Source organism: Physella acuta, unplaced genomic scaffold, assembly GCF_028476545.2.
Source record: "Physella acuta isolate Inbredline_101_S28 unplaced genomic scaffold, ASM2847654v3 ptg000590l, whole genome shotgun sequence".
In the NCBI taxonomy this organism is placed as follows: Eukaryota; Metazoa; Mollusca; class Gastropoda; family Physidae; genus Physella; species Physella acuta.
In genome coordinates, this window is record NW_026732109.1 from 707,416 (window position 1) to 723,915 (window position 16,500).

The 16,500-nt window shown below is 37.0% G+C and overlaps 2 protein-coding genes across 2 annotated transcripts in view; both read right to left on the reverse strand.

The window, feature by feature from the left end:
- Positions 1–216: 216 nt before the first annotated feature.
- LOC131947246 (collagen alpha-6(VI) chain-like) lies at positions 217–9,470 on the reverse strand. Its single transcript, XM_059308393.1, has 18 exons — positions 9,230–9,470; positions 8,559–8,643; positions 8,031–8,254; positions 7,365–7,524; positions 6,949–7,128; positions 6,486–6,512; positions 6,346–6,363; positions 5,875–6,092; positions 5,259–5,421; positions 4,618–4,797; positions 4,138–4,155; positions 3,876–3,893; positions 3,265–3,300; positions 3,012–3,029; positions 2,325–2,548; positions 1,744–1,906; positions 1,069–1,248; positions 217–428 (listed from the first exon to the last, which is right to left on the reverse strand). Exons 2-18 carry the CDS (start codon positions 8,620–8,622, stop codon positions 412–414), a joined length of 1,908 nt encoding a protein of 635 aa, XP_059164376.1. The 5' UTR covers positions 8,623–8,643; positions 9,230–9,470; the 3' UTR covers positions 217–411.
- Positions 9,471–15,933: 6,463 nt separating this feature from the next.
- Positions 15,934–16,500, reverse strand: part of LOC131947255 (SCO-spondin) — a 39,116-nt gene continuing 38,549 nt past the window's right edge. Inside the window, exon 28 of the mRNA XM_059308401.1 lies at positions 15,934–16,047. Within this exon, the coding sequence (XP_059164384.1) occupies positions 15,986–16,047 (62 nt within the window). The 3' untranslated portion in view covers positions 15,934–15,985. The remainder of the gene's footprint in view (positions 16,048–16,500) is intronic.

Here is a 16,500-nt window from a genome sequence, read left to right on the forward strand (position 1 = left end):
TGATCCTTATACCAATGGTGTATTATTGTACTTGGACATGTGAATCAATAATCACATATGCCGTATGTCAGTAATGACAATTTTATTTTCCGGTAATCTTCACCTGCTTTTGGTGCTTCAATTATAGCTACGATAATAAACAAGTTGGTTTCTCCTTTGTGAAAATGTTACCTAAATTAAAATAAAGAAAATACAAATAGACTAACAAGACAGAAATGAGTGAGGTAAATTTGGTTTAATAATTAAGTCAAAGATCCACGTCAACGTCAGACATGTGAATTGACACTATCATTTGATCAAGCTAACAGAAGAATTCTCTCTCCATTGTCTAAAATTTTACGTGTTCAATGATGATGTATGCCGCGTCACTCTTGAAGACTTTCAGGCATAGCTGTAGGATATTTCGGGCGTCTAGGCTTCTTTGGGAACTAAGGAAAAAAACAGAAACTGGTAATGAGTATAATTTGTTTTGATTAAGTGAAACTGGTAGATCAAAGAAGTAGGTCAAAACTTTTCTGTCTAGGGTAGTCGGTAAGTTTTTGTCTAGTCAAAAAATTTCTAGCTTTTCCGAGAATTTCGAGCTGATCAGAGTTTCTGTTTTGTCAGAGATTGTCTGACTAGTCAGGGGATTTTGAACAAGTTTCTCGCTAGTCAGAGAGGTACTGGCTAGTATATTACTATCTGTCGAGCGAAAAGAGGACTTCCTTATCAGTGAAACTGAGTTCAGTCAATACAACATTCACACTTCCTAACAGTCTCACTTTACACGCTACCAGCGTCACTACTATTTCAACAGTCTCACTACTATTTCAGCAGTCTCACTACTATATCAGCAGTCTCACTACTATTTCAGCAGTCTCACTACTATTTCAACAGTCTCACTACTATGTCAGCAGTCTCACTACTATTTCAGCAGTCTCACTACTATTTCAGCAGTCTCACTATTTCAGCAGTCTCACTATTTCAGCAGTCTCACTACTATTTCAGCAGTCTCACTATTTCAGCAGTCTCACTATTTCAGCAGTCTCACTATTATTTCAACAGTCTCACTTCCTCCTGCAGTCTCACCTTGACAGGTGCGAGCCGCCACCTGCTCTTTGATCTTGTCCAGCACCTGGTAGCTGGTCACCTGGAAGACGTTCTGCTTCTCGCTGGCCACCGCCTGCAACTCGGCGCTCTCGAACCTCCCGATGCCGATACTGATGATGTCAACGCCCATGTCTTTAAGGCTCTGGGCGGCCTCAGCAGCTAAAGTTACAAAATATGAGATGTGTAAACAAATATTTTGTTAATTTTCAAAAATAAAATGAAGACCATGGTGTCAAAATTGCAAGTCACCTTGTTACCTTGATCAAACTAAACCATTGACAATACAACTCAAGTTAGACTTGCTGTGGTTTTTAAATCTTAAAAAAATACACTACTACATTCCTTTAAAAAGCGAGTTACATTTTTTTTCTAAACTTGTATAGACTACATATATGTAAGAACATTGATTGCACAAATACTTTAAAATTTTGTGGATAATATATTTCCACACTTAAATTTCAGTAAAAAAGTGACAAGAATAGACATTACTATTTCAATTGGATACTAATAGGTACTAAATGTACCTGTAGTTTAAGAACACTAAAATTATTAGCCTTGAAATCTTTGAATTTTTCCGAATATTATACTTGTTTTTTTTTCTGGATAATATAACAAAATTATACCTTAGAAGATTTACCATCACAAAAATCTTACTTTTAGAGGGGTTGTTAGACCGCCCATCTGTGATAAGGATGACAATCTTGGTGGCGTCGTTCCGACCCCCGAAAGAATCCTCGAACATCCCCTCCTCTTCAATCAGGCTAAAAGCTTTGTCCGTGTTTGTCGTGCTGTTCATGTAGGGCAGGGACAACAGGCTCTGTGGATGATATGACATCATGACAGACATGACATTTCAAATGTCAGAGACAACAGGTTCTGTGGATGACATGACATCATGACAGACATAACATTTCAAATGTTATAGACAAAACGTTCGGTGGATGACATGACATCATGCCAGCCATGTCATTTTCAATGTAGAGACAAAAGTCTCTGTGGATGAAACTGAAAAAAGGAGAGTAAAGACAGCAAAGCAGAGTTAGGCATCTCTTGGGGGGGAGAGGGGGGCTGAGGAAAGTCTACCGCCCCCCCCCCCCCGAACAAAATGGAATTTATATCGAAAATATATACTTGTAACAGTTTCCGCCCCCCCCCCCCCAATTTTAGTCCGCCCCGAAAATTTCAAATCCCCCCCCCCCCCCCGCCGGAAGAAACACTGCAGCAAACCTCCGTACCTCGGCGACAGACTTCTGGTTCAAATTGTCTTTGAGGTCAAACATTTTTGAAGCCACGTAGCTGAAGAGAACGGCACCGAAACACGTGTCTTTGGCGCCAATCTGGAAACTGCTGGCCAGCTCAGCAGCGAACCTGAGCTGCTTGTCGTAGTTGACGCGTCCAATGCTGCCGGAGGAGTCGAGACAGAAGATGATGTCAGCCTTCACACGGCAGGGCTTGGGGGCTGTGGGGGTGGGGTGTGGGGGTGGGGGGATACAGTTGATTAAATACATCAAACAAAGATTGTGAAACTTATGAAATATAGGGCTTAGATTAAGTTGATGAAGTATATTATTTAAAGATCTCTCAAAACAGGAACTTTTAATTTTGAAAGTGGGGTAGGAAAAAGTTGATTTAGCACTTTTTTTATTGAAAGATAACCATAGTCAGAGCTTATGAGCTTTGGGAAAAGTTTTATTTATTACGTTATTTAATCATTTAATAAGTACTTGAATTGCCATAATTTCAAACACGAATAAAGTATGTTTACAAATTACACAGCATATTAAATATTGAGTCTGACTTATTTCAATTAAGATATCTGGATACCTGATTTTTTTCTCAAATCTACACACACCATATTCGCATAACAACACCAACACCGCACACCCCAACAATACACCCTAAGTAAGCTGAAAGCTACTTACGTGGTAACGGTAAAGCCCCTGAAAAAAACAAATAAATATATTTTTTGATTTGACGTTAGACATTTATCACAACAACAAACTTGAGTCGAGTTTATTCTAAATATGAATTTAAACTTCTTTCTAAAACTGTTCTTCAAAGTTCTTTGGTTTTTAATTTTCTTTCCACACGCTGCTCATTGGGGAAAAAATTGCATTGGGCAGCCCTCTTTAGTGTGTATGTTCAAAGTTAAAAATCGATTCGCTAAAAACTCACCATTGTTATCGCCGTCGGTGTCGTCCGAGTTATCAACTTAGATAAAAAAAAATAGATTTAACATAGATTTTTAATTGACCAATCGAATTGAACAAAACAATAGTCTGGAAATTAGAACTTCGAACGTTTATTTTTTTTTTAATCTGCTAGAAGCCATTGTCTAATAAATTGTTTAGTTAAATTCGTTAGCTTAAAATTAAGCAAGTAATAAAAAAAAGTTAAAGCAGATTTTAGATTAAAATAATTTGGGTATATTGTAAAATATATAATTGTTATTTACCTGGGCCGTCTGTGATGAATCAATGAATCATGTAGATTATAAAATAACAATAAATATTACTAGTTATTTATTTCTTATATATATATATATATATATATATATATATATATATATATATATATATATATATAAATATATATATATATATATATATATATATATATATATATATATATATATATATATATATATGCATAATTAAAATTTTTAGCTCATGAAAATGTCTATATTCTTTTGACAAATACTTTTCAACTTAAATGAGTGTTCCAGATTATCGATTAACATAAGGTTTTTAAGCCTATGCGGAGATAAATATTTCAAGTGTGCTTACCCTCTGTCTCTGTTGTACCTGGAATAAAATGTTTACATTGACTTTGACAAGGTGAACGTCAAACAAGTAGTCACAACGTGTTAAGTAGCCACAACAGCAGCTACTACCACACGGGTCAAATATTTAATTAAAGTTTAATTTCACAACAATTTGTCACATGGATGATCAAAGTAAAAAAAAAATATGTATACAGGATTAATGAACATCGAATGAACACAAAATTCTTTCTTCAATGGGAAATAGAATAAGGGTACACACTTACCTCCAATCGAGTTTATAGCTGAAACATAAGAATTTTAGTTTAAAATTACAATTTTAATTAAAATACAAATATATAATTTTACAAAACTCGTTACAAATTCTCTCTCTCTCTCTCAGAGTTTCTTCCAGGCATCTCTTCGGGAAGAAAGTCTACCCCCCCCCCCCCCCCGAACGAGATGGATTTTATATAGTAAACATACAATGTTACTAGTGTCCGCCCCCCCCCTCCACCAAAAAAAACGAAAAATGTTCACCGCCCCCCCCCCCCCCCGAAAATTTCAAGTGCCCCCCCCCCCCCCGGAGAAAAATGTCTGGAAGAAACACTGCTCTCTCTCTCTCACACATACACACACACACACACACACATATATATATATATATATATATATATATATATATATATATATACATAAAGCATATTTACGATACTGTGTTTATATAGGTATTATTTCATTGTTCCTATATACGATATGACACTTACCGCTGCATATTTTTTTGGACAACATCGGGGTGATCTTCTTGACTGTGTCCATGTCCTCCACCATGAGAGCGTCCTCTGGCGTGCTGGCGATAAACTTGAGCTCTTGCTCGTTGGCGTTAGAGAATCCCACAGTCAGCACTTTAACTCCGTCGGCCTTTAGACGGTCTGCGTACCTCACGGCTTTGAAAGGGTTAAACACAATTTTTCTTTAATATTTTTTTTCTATAAAATATTCGCAATAACACAAAAAGATATTTTGGTCAGTGTGTAAAAAGTCATAAATCCCTAAACAAATCAGTCTATTGTAGAAGAACAAAATTCTTTTTTAATTCTTATATGCTGTTCTTACCTAGCCAAGAATGTCAAAAAAAACTAAATTCATTTCCCGTTTGTGCCTAAGATGAAGTAAATTTCATCCGCAACAATTGATGGAATAGTACGTTCAGCACTATTCCCAGTCGGAGTTACTTTCCTCAACATGAGACAGGTACCATCAGAGTGGACTCAGTGATTTCTTACAGATTTAAGACCGAGACTTTTAGTCGTGAGCTCTACCTTCCGACCAGGTCGTCCCTAAAGCCCTAACTAATCATAAATGTCATCTAATCTTAACCTCACATAGCCACTATACCCTAACTCACCTAGTCTCATATTGTCCGATTTAGACCCAGACACCAAGACAAAAACATGTTTGGAACCAATTCGAGCACCAAGCGCAGGTGTAAAGATCTTTCTTAAGATGGGGTAGTTCAAAGCCAGGTAGGTGATCTTGGGACCTTGCAGGTAAGGTGAGCTCAAGATGGCCTGGGAGGAGTTAATTTAATAACAAATTAATTTAATAGCAGGTGACTTATTAGTCTTATCTGACCAATGTAATCAGGTGTTACGAAGAAATAAGGGTTGGTGTAAAGCAGTCTGTTGTTTACATATTTACTTAAGAGTAAGGCAGGAGCCTGCTATACCCATGTTAGATAGAAGCATCCTAACTATCAATATGTTCTTTAAATGTGTAAGTAATTATCTTATATAAAATCAAATCTTCGTCAGACCTAATTAGTGGTTATGATAGAGGACAATTATTATATTTTAAAGTTTTGAAGCTTTTACTTAATTATTGAAACTCTAACTTAATGCTGTTACATTCCATCTTACCGAAATATAAAAACGAGTGTATGCTCATGAAGCTACACAACTTTAAAGATCCTTATCATAGACTTTCCTCTTAATTAAATTATGTAACCATAGAACCCTGTTTACCCTTGAGATCTCCGTCATGCTGGAATACGTGTTAAAGTCTAGAACTTTCTGCACCACGTTGGTGTACAGCACGATGTGGAACCGCGCCTTGTCCGGCCCCAGGGTCAAGGGCGCGATCAGGTCTGAGACCAGCTGGAGCTCCTTCTTGTACAGGTTGATGCCCACGTCCCTGGAGGAGTCGATGGCGATGACGATGTCGGCAAATGTGGTGCATGGCTCTGGAAGCGAGAGTTGTAACCAATCAACTCACTAGTAATTGTGTTCATGCCTTTAGAACATGGTTGTTTTCTATGCTGCTATGGTCTTATTTTTAATTGGCGTTTTTTTTCTATGTTACATAAATTCTTATTTCTTAATAGATTACAATTTAGTAATGTAATTAGTTTTATTTTTCTTAAATGTTTAGAATGTTCCAGCATTATTTGTGTTATTTGAAGAAACGAGGTAATTTTGATAATGTTTTCTACTTACTCAATGCAGGTGTCAATCCTGCCAAGTAAGCAAAAAAGTCAAGAATTAAACATACACAATTAAAACATATATATTATAAAATTAATTAAAGCAATTATATTAAGCCATTCGCCAGTTAATTATAAAAATCATAACCTTACCGTCACTCTCTTCGTAAAAAGGATTTACTGAAACAAATATTATGAGACAAAGTTACATCCACGTAGTCAACTCAAAAGTACAAATATGATAATTGTCTGATATAAAAAATGGCACTACTCTCTTAAATGAAGTTGAAATCTACTTTTTAATATAGATTTTAACCAAAATGTCTCTATTAAAGTAGAACTACAATCTCTCGAATGAAGAAGAAATATAATATATCTACTGTAGAAGAATTATAACCTCTCTAATAAAGTAGAATCATAAATTTTCTCAATAATGCTAACATTTTTGTGTTAAGTCTACTACATTTAGTCGAATAAGAGAAAATGTACCTTTCCAACAAATACCCTTTTCTACCAAATGACCCTTTCCACTCAATTCCCCTTTGCACCAAATCCCACTTCCCACAAATGCCCTTGTCCTCCAAATGCCCCATTATACCAGGATATCCTTCCCTACCTTTACATGTCCTGTCAGCCGCTTTAGCTACGACGCTCTTCAAATCCTCAAACCTTGTAACAGCAATGATGTCCTGTGGACTGGCGACCAAGGCACTCAGTTCGTCCTGTGCCGGTTTGCCTATCGCCACCACCAACAGTGTGTAGCCTCTTTTTTTTAACAGCTCCACAGACCGAGCAGCTGTTGGGGGGAGAAACTCATTAATAGCAGATTTAATAATAAAAGCCTTTACTTCAAAATAAATGTATGTGATAATTATTTCCAATCATCTTTGAATGTTTTTTATATTATTTTTTTCTTTTATGTTGTCTTATTTTTTCTAAAAACATTGAATGCAGGTCTATTTGATAATAATTTTTTGTATCTTATGTTGTGTTTTTTCCCAATAAAATTTAAACGTGTATGAAACACATTACTGTATAATGTTTTCCAGGACTGGGTGCCAGCTACTAGGATCACAATCTTGGCAGCGTACTTCCGGCTACCCACGCCCCCTCCATAAGCGGGGGCCAAATCAAGCGCCACGTGAGTCATAGAGTTGTAGTTTCCCACCACCCTGTTGGCACTGAGCAAAGCCTGAGGATAGAAGAACTCATTTATTAAAAGAGGATACACATATTATCGTACTCGTTATTTTCTCGTAGTCATTTGGAAATCTGTATATTAAACATGTTTGCCCCCCCCCCCCCCATTCCCTCAAATTTATGTTGCACAGAAAGCTGATTCCCTTAATAAATATACACACACACGACATGCACCTACACACTCAAATACATATACACACGCTCACACACACATAGAGTGCGCATGACATACGCCATAAAGTCATGAATATATATAATTATGTATTTATATAGACGTGTGTGAGTATGTGTATATGTATGTATGTGTTGATATATAAGTTATAATTCTGACTAAGAATTCAAAAACACCTAATGAATATTGCAAAAAAAAATTTCATTTTGCAGGCAATTTTAAAATATTTTTAGTTTGTAATCCCCAGAGAGTGGGGCCAAACCTGCCCTCAACTGTTGCCTCATGTTCCACTAAACAAACCTCTATAACAAAGAGAAGCATCGCACCTCAGCAAGCTGCTCGTTGGCGCTGAACTTCTTCAGGTTGAACAGGAGCCTGGCCACGTTGTTGTAGACGATAGCAGCAACCAGCGCGTCAGTTGGTCCGACGGCCATTGACTTGGTCAGGTCTGAGGCGAACTTCCGCATCAGGTCAAACTGGCTGTTGGTGATGCTGGGAGAGCCGTCCAGCAGCAGGACAATGTCCGACACGGCCTTGCATCTTTTTTGTCCTATTGGTGTATATATATATATATATATATATATATATATATATATATATATATATATATATATATATATACAACGTGCCCCTTGTGCATGCGTGCTTGTGTGCGTTCGTGCGTGTACATATTTGAGTGTGTGTTTCTTTGTGTGTGTGTGTTTTTGTGTGTGTATGTGTGTGTCTGTGTGTATGTGTATGCATGTGTGTGTATGTGTGTGTCCGTGTGTACGTGTATGCGTATGTGTGTATGTGTGTGTCCGTGTGTACGTGTATGCGTGTGTGTGTATGTACTGATAGACTAAAAGACTAACCAATCGCCACTCCAGCAAACAGGCTAAGCACCAACACAATGACCAGCAAGTTATGTCGAAACATTTCCAGAACGTCAGGAATTTTCTGAAACAAATTTTTAAAAGCGTAACATTCAGGTGATCAGTGAGTATTTTGATTTTCTAACACGGCTCAGCTAGCTCTACAGTGATCATCAGTTAGTCTCTTGTGGGTTTGGGCATTCTTAAATCTTATCAAATAGGTTCAAGTAATATTTAGAGCCAACTCATTGCTGGTTGCTGCATTCTCTTTAATTTGTAAAATATTAGGTTAGAATAACGCGTTACATTTTAAATAAAATACTTAAACTTCAAAACGTTTGTTTCCATCTTATGGCAGACCTGAACTTATAAAATATAACCAAATACAAACAATAAAAATTGTACTTGTTTTCACAAATGGAACAGACGTAGAATAGCCTTGATAAATACCAAAGTGGTGAATAACCATGTAATGTATTCGGTAGTTTCTCAACGCTACAAACAACAGACGTGTAGCTAAACATTTAAAAATGTAAAAAAAAAACGTAACATTTTTTTAAAGTTCTTGTAAATTAATCTAGAAAAAGTTAATGTAAAAGTAATTTTTTTTAAATTATCAATTTTTTTTTTTAAATTTTTTATAAAGCTAGCGAATTTGAAAAGGAACTTACCTAATCAAGCGCTTGTGTTGTGAAACAAAATGTTTAACAACTTCTCAATATATAGCCTTGATTTGCTTTTAATTTTTTTTTACCTCCATTGTTAGCATTGTGAAATAATTTTAGTTTATTTAAATTTCTACAATATGATTAATTACACTTTTCTGTTTTAGAAGTTATTTTTGTCGAAAATTAGTTCTCGCTTGACTGATCAGAGTTTTATGAAAAGTATCTCAAGCGTAACTTGCCCTTCAAGCGGAGCTGTAAACAACAGCTATTAAACCACCTCTGTGCCACGGCTAAGTCTGATGGAGAGAACGTGTGCATGATTTAAACGGGAAACTGTGTGTGCTAATTGGCAAAGGTCGGCATATATTACGTGGGGAAATTCCGTTCATTTAGTAAACAAGTTTTGTATACTTTACCCCTTTATTTTGGCATAAATTAACACAATAGCCACTAATGCAGTGGACTTTAAAATCCAAAGTTGTAATTGAGGTCTGACTCAGAGAAAGGTTGGTGCAAGAACGGCTAATACACTTTGTAATAACCAAAACTAATTAGATTAAGATTGGATTTGTTGTTGTAAAATAATTTGTCACATTTTCGACACGTAGAATTAATAAAGGCTGCCCTTATATGGCATTTAACTTAGTTTTTCATGAAATACGCAAGGCAGCATATTTAGCATGAATATGAGTAACAATAACTGAAAACACTACATTGTATTAGTGTTTACTAAATTTGATTTACTCAAGGCCTATTTTGAACAAAGCTCAAGGTCTGTTTAGTGCAAGGCTCGATGAAATAACAAACAGAATTAAAATAAATGAACGACAAGCAAGTAATTATTAAGAAAAGGTTATTATTTATTTACACAACATTACTACAAACTAACCAATAGAACTAAACAACAATAATAATTTGTTCTTATGACGCTGGTGTTACAGAAGAAATCACCCTCAAAATTATTTGAAAAAAATACAGTAGAGATTTCTGGCAACAGAATGCTCGCACTTTACACCAGTAAAGTACAATCCTGTTGGTTTAACGAGGTCACTGAAACATTATTTAAAAGTTGGTACTGTTTTATACACGTAAACCCAGATTGTGGTCAAACATATGTAAGATGTTTTAGGATATTCCCAGACCACACGTTCTGTCTTAATACAATGCTTTAATTTCATTTATATTTTTTTTATTTTTTTACTTTAACAAAAGTGTTTTGTAAAGAAATAAATTTCTTTTGCTTGGCAGCGCTCCAGAAATATTTTTTTTACAATTTCTGTTTGACACCCCAGGTGGTCTTTAGGGTTGGATGGGGTGGACTATATGTCGTCTTTTTAGACTATATGTCGTCTATTTGGACTATATGTCGTCTATTTGGACTATATGTCGTCTATTTGGACCATATGTCGTCTATTTGGACTATATGTCGTCTATTTGGACTATATGTCGTCTATTTGGACTATATGTCGTCTATTTTTTTGTTTACTACTTATTCAGAGTATGTATATTATGAGAAGTAATGCGATTTAATTTCGGTGTTTTGGTCGTATTCAGGATCTGGTATATGTTTTTTTTTCCTCAAGTAAAGAACACGTCTCAAAAAGGCCTTTGTAAAGCTGGCTTTTGCTTAAACTGATGATATGTATATTTGTTGAGGAGTAAGAAATATTTTATTTTTAAGTTCTTCTGACGTAGCTGTACTTTGCTATAAAGTCAGCCATAGTGTAACGTGGCTGTAATCAGCATCTTGTATAGTGCAGCTAGTTAATACAACCTAGTTAGTCGTACAGAGGTAAGATGTTGTATGCGTGGTGTGGTGACAGATGTTTGGAGAGGTATCACGTGATGTAGCGGCCACCAATTGCCTGCTGTTACCTCAACTGTTAACTTCTGGTAACTACTAATACGGTGGCGAGTTAGTCAACTGGAATATATATATATATATATATATATATATATATATATATATATATATATATATATATATATATATATATATATAAAATATGTATGCATGACATTTCTTTAAACAAAGTTAATTTAAAGAATATTACTGTAGGTAAAATCACTTTGGAAAAAAAACGAAATAAATGTTATCTCTAAAATAAGTAACTATATATTACGACAAAATACAAGTTTAGAATGCATTTTTTTTCATGATGCAGTCAGCTTATAGATTTGTGTCAAAGAGTATAAGTACCCCACCCCCCACAACGTCCCATTTATGAATTAGAAAAATGCGTTTTGTAGCTTGCCCCCACTCTTCAGTGAACATGAGAAACTTCAAGGTATGCGTAACTTGAATCCTTTGGCTCTTCAAGTTTACTGTTTTCTAAATGAAACATTTAATTTAGTTTTAAATGTGCCATTATTCTATTTGTAAAGGTTATTCCCTCAACCGTAGAAAACGAATTCACGCCAGCTGTTTCAAAATGAATTCTTTTGTTTGTGTTTTAGCTTAACCTATGGTTGAAATTTAGCTATTTGGTGGGTTTAGTTACAGATGGAAGCTGCAAGTAAATTTGTTGTGCTGAAGGGCGAGAGTAAATGCATTGCTAAGTTTTACAGAACTTCCAGACTCATTGACCTTTACTGAGTTAAGTCAGGTACCCATTAGAGCTGGGTGGTGACACGAGTACCCATCATTGCTGGGTGGTGAGTCAGGTACCCATTAGAGCTGGGTAGTGAGTCAGGTACCCATTAGGACTGGGTAGTGAGTCAGGTACCCATTAGGACTAGGTAGTGAGTCAGGTACCCATAAGGGCTGGGTAGTGTGTCAGGTACCCATTAGGACTAGGTAGTGAGTCAGGTACCCATAAGGGCTGGGTGGTGAGTCAGGTACCCATTAGGACTAGGTAGTGAGTCAGGTACCCATAAGGGCTGGGTGGTGAGTCAGGTACCCATTAGGACTGGGTAGTGAGTCAGGTACCCATTAGGACTAGGTAGTGAGTCAGGTACCCATAAGGGCTGGGTGGTGAGTCAGGTACCCATTAGAGCTGGGTGGTGAGTCAGGTACCCATTAGAGCTGGGTGGTGAGTCAGGTACCCATTAGAGCTGGGTGGAGAGTCAGGTACCCATCCTTGCTGGGTGGTGAGTCAGGTATCCATTAGAGCTGGGTGGAGAGTCAGGTACCCATTAGAGCTGGATAGTGAGCCAGGTACCCATTAGAGCTGGATGGTGAGTCAGGTACTCATTAGGTTTGGGATGGTGAGTCAGGTACCCATTAGGGCTGGGTTGTGAGTCAGGTACCCATTAGTGTTGGGTGGTGAGTCAGGTACCCATTAGAGCTGGGTGGTGAGTCAGGTACCCATCAGAGTTGGGTGGAGAGTCAGGTACCCATTAGAGATGGGTGGTGAGTCAGGTACCCATTAGAGCTGGGTAGTGTGTCAGGTACCCATTAGGACTGGGTAGTGAGTCAGGTACCCATAAGGGCTGGGTGGTGAGTCAGGTACCCATTAGAGCTGGGTGGTGAGTCAGGTACCCATTAGAGCTGGGTGGAGAGTCAGGTACCCATCCTTGCTGGGTGGTGAGTCAGGTACTCATTAGAGCTGGGTGGTGAGTCAGGTACCCATTAGAGCTGGGTGGAGAGTCAGGTACCCATTAGAGCTGGGTGGTGAGTCAGGTACCCATCCTTGCTGGGTGGTGAGTCAGGTACCCATTAGAGCTGGGTGGTGAGTCAGGTATCCATTAGAGCTGGGTGGTGAGTCAGGTACCCATTAGAGCTGGATAGTGAGCCAGGTACCCATTAGAGCTGGGTGGTGAGTCAGGTACCCATTAGAGCTGGGTGGTGACACGGGTACCCATCCTTGCTGGGTGGTGAGTCAGGTACTCAATAGAGCTGGGTGGTGAGTCAGGTATCCATTAGAGCTGGGTGGAGAGTCAGGTACCCATTAGAGCTGGATAGTGAGCCAGGTACCCATTAGAGCTGGATGGTGAGTCAGGTACTCATTAGGTTTGGGATGGTGAGTCAGGTACCCATTAGGGCTGGGTTGTGAGTCAGGTACCCATTAGTGTTGGGTGGTGAGTCAGGTACCCATTAGAGCTGGGTGGTGAGTCAGGTACCCATCAGAGTTGGGTGGAGAGTCAGGTACCCATTAGAGATGGGTGGTGAGTCAGGTACCCATTAGAGCTGGGTAGTGTGTCAGGTACCCATTAGGACTGGGTAGTGAGTCAGGTACCCATAAGGGCTGGGTGGTGAGTCAGGTACCCATTAGAGCTGGGTGGTGAGTCAGGTACCCATTAGAGCTGGGTGGTGACGCGGGTACCCATCCTTGCTGGGTGGTGAGTCAGGTACTCATTAGAGCTGGGTGGTGAGTCAGGTACCCATTAGAGCTGGGTGGAGAGTCAGGTACCCATTAGAGCTGGATAGTGAGTCAGGTACCCATTAGAGCTGGATGGTGAGTCAGGTACTCATTAGGTTTGGGATGGTGAGTCAGGTACCCATTAGTGCTGGGTGGTGAGTCATGTACCCATTAGGACAGGGTGGTGAGGCAGGTACCCATTAGAGTTTAGTGGTAAGTCAGGTACCCATTAAGACTGGGTGGTGAGTCAGGACAGGGTAGTGAGTCTGGTACCCATTAGGACAGGGTGGTGAGTCTACCCATCAGGGCTGTGTGATGAAACGGTTACCAATCAAGACTGGGAGTCTACAGATATCACCAACATATAACTATAGTTTAAATTATCATTTGATGAGTGTGAAAGAAATTGTCTTTTTTTGTAAATATAGGCTACTTTAATTTGCAGGCTTCTAAAGTCATGATACAACGTATCAGTTTCAGAGCTTTGGTGGTGGTCACTACTTGATTAAATGCAAAAACCTCAAGGTTTTTTCTTTTTTATTTTATTTATATTAACCACCTGGTTTTAAAAATCTTTTCTACAATTATAATCCAACTTTTTTAGATTAATTTTCCAAATTTTACACATCAGAAAAAAAATGCAAACACACAGAAAAGAAAACAGCAGAGATTTTTTCTTGCTTGAACCAAATTTATTACCACACCAAAACAAACAAAATGTAGGCAAAAACTGTAGTCGTTAAAAAAGGGATGTAAGGCATGGAATAACACTTTGAGCATTCAACAATTACAGCTGTTCATCAAAGGGTTATTCCATTCATTACAAAAATAATACATTTTAAATAAGTAAATTGTGATTTGTGTTTACAAAGAGATATAATTGAGAAAAAACATTAAAGTTTAAATTGATATTGATTTGGTGAATATATTTCAGAAATAAATGCTGGAACTAAAATTAGGAATTATTGTACTATTTTGCATCTAGTTTATGTGTAATCTTAATAGAAATATTTTTGTCCTGAATTATTCCGGTAAAAAAATTATTAATTTTTTTAAAAAGAAAATATTTCTTGATAATTTGTAAATACTTTTTAGTCTACTCCAAACTGTTATGAAAATTGTATTATTTTTTTAAGGAAAAACTTTTAATAAAAAAAAACACTTCTATAAAAAACAAGATCTCCTGGCGTCGTCTCAAGAATCAGTGTCGCTGCGTCAGTTAACACCCCAACACCGCAGTGAACCAACAGTGCTATAGCCTTCTTCATCAGAGCCACCTGAGTAATACAGAGCAGCAGAGTTTTACATCAGCTGCTAACCAACATACAGTGCAACAGTGCAGCTATGTATCAACGTACAGCGCAATAGGGCAAGTATGCTTCAACATGCAGCGCAACAGTACAGCTATGTATCAACATACAGCGCAATAGTTCAAGTATGCTTCAACATGCAGTGCAACAATGCAGCTATGAATCAACATACAGCGCAAGTATCAACATACAGCAAAACAGTGCAAGTATGCTTCAATATATAGCACTACAGTACAAGTATGCTTCAACATGCAGCGCAACAGTACAGCTATGTATCAACGTACAGCGCAATAGTGCAAGTATGCTTCACATGCAGCGCAACAATGCAGCTATGAATCAACATACAGCGCAAGTATCAACATACAGCAAAACAGTGCAAGTATGCTTCAATATATAGCACTACAGTACAAGTATGCTTCAACATGCAGCGCAACAGTGCAGCTATGTATCAACATACAGCGCAATAATGCAAGTATGCTTCAACATGCAGCGCAACAGTGCAAGTATGCATCAATATGCAGCGCAACATTGATTTAGTCAACATGCAGCTTAATATAAATAAACTGTGTATCAAAATGCAGCTCAAATGAATAGCCATGTTTTGCTATAGCAGCATAAGAAATAACATGCACTGCATCAAGTTACCATGAAACCCCAGGCAGCATAATGCAAGACCAGGTTGCTTTTAGCAAGATTCAGCTGCTGCTCTTTACATATTAGCACATTACATTTTATTTCGTGCTCCAAACAGTTCTATTTGTTTGAAGTTGATCAGACTGTGAAATTAAAAGTTTTTTAAACAATGCGCCAGAAAAAAGAACAAAAATAATATCTATGAAATAAAATTTAACCTACAAAAGCCATGCTGTCCCATAAATTAACCTAAAATAAAAATTCTTTTTATAAATTTTAGTCAGGTCAATTTCAATTTAAGGTATTATATTTTCACCCATTAACAATATAAGTTGGTAAAGAACATGAATTTAATTGTGTTAGTATATTCAGGATAATAATCTACAGCACTAATGCAGCTCAGGAAAAAACCTTGTTATGAACAAAACATTAAAAATATTTATTCCATCAAATGAATTTTTTTGCCTCATTGCGCTTGCAGTAACAGCAGCAGCAGCAGCAGCTTAGCTTCGCTCTTAGTTGCCATAACACTGGATGGGGCCAAGTGAAAAGTACCCCATCTCTGTTAACAAATCGCCTGAAAAATCAACAGAAGCCCTCGTCAGTATTTATATTTTGTTCTTAGCAGCCCATAGAGGGAGATAAAAATTTAGATATTTTAATTGAAACTTTAAAAAATAGATGTATTTTCATTTTAAAAAATATATATTTATTTATATAGATATATATATATATATATTATGCAATAAAAACTGTTTGGTAGTTACATTTTAAATTGTATAGAAATTTAATTTGCTAAATTTCATTTAAGCTTGCTTTTATTTTAATTAATAATTAGACAACTAGTGTATGTAAAAAAGTGATTTAGAACATTTAATTAAATTTTTTAATAAAACATTCAATAACTGTTATAAAGAGTGCATATTTTATAAATTGAATTTCATGCAACAAAAGCCATGCAAAAAGTAAATGTAGAATTGAATTAAATTTGCACGGGTAATTTTCAGATAAGAAAGATTAGTAAAAAAAA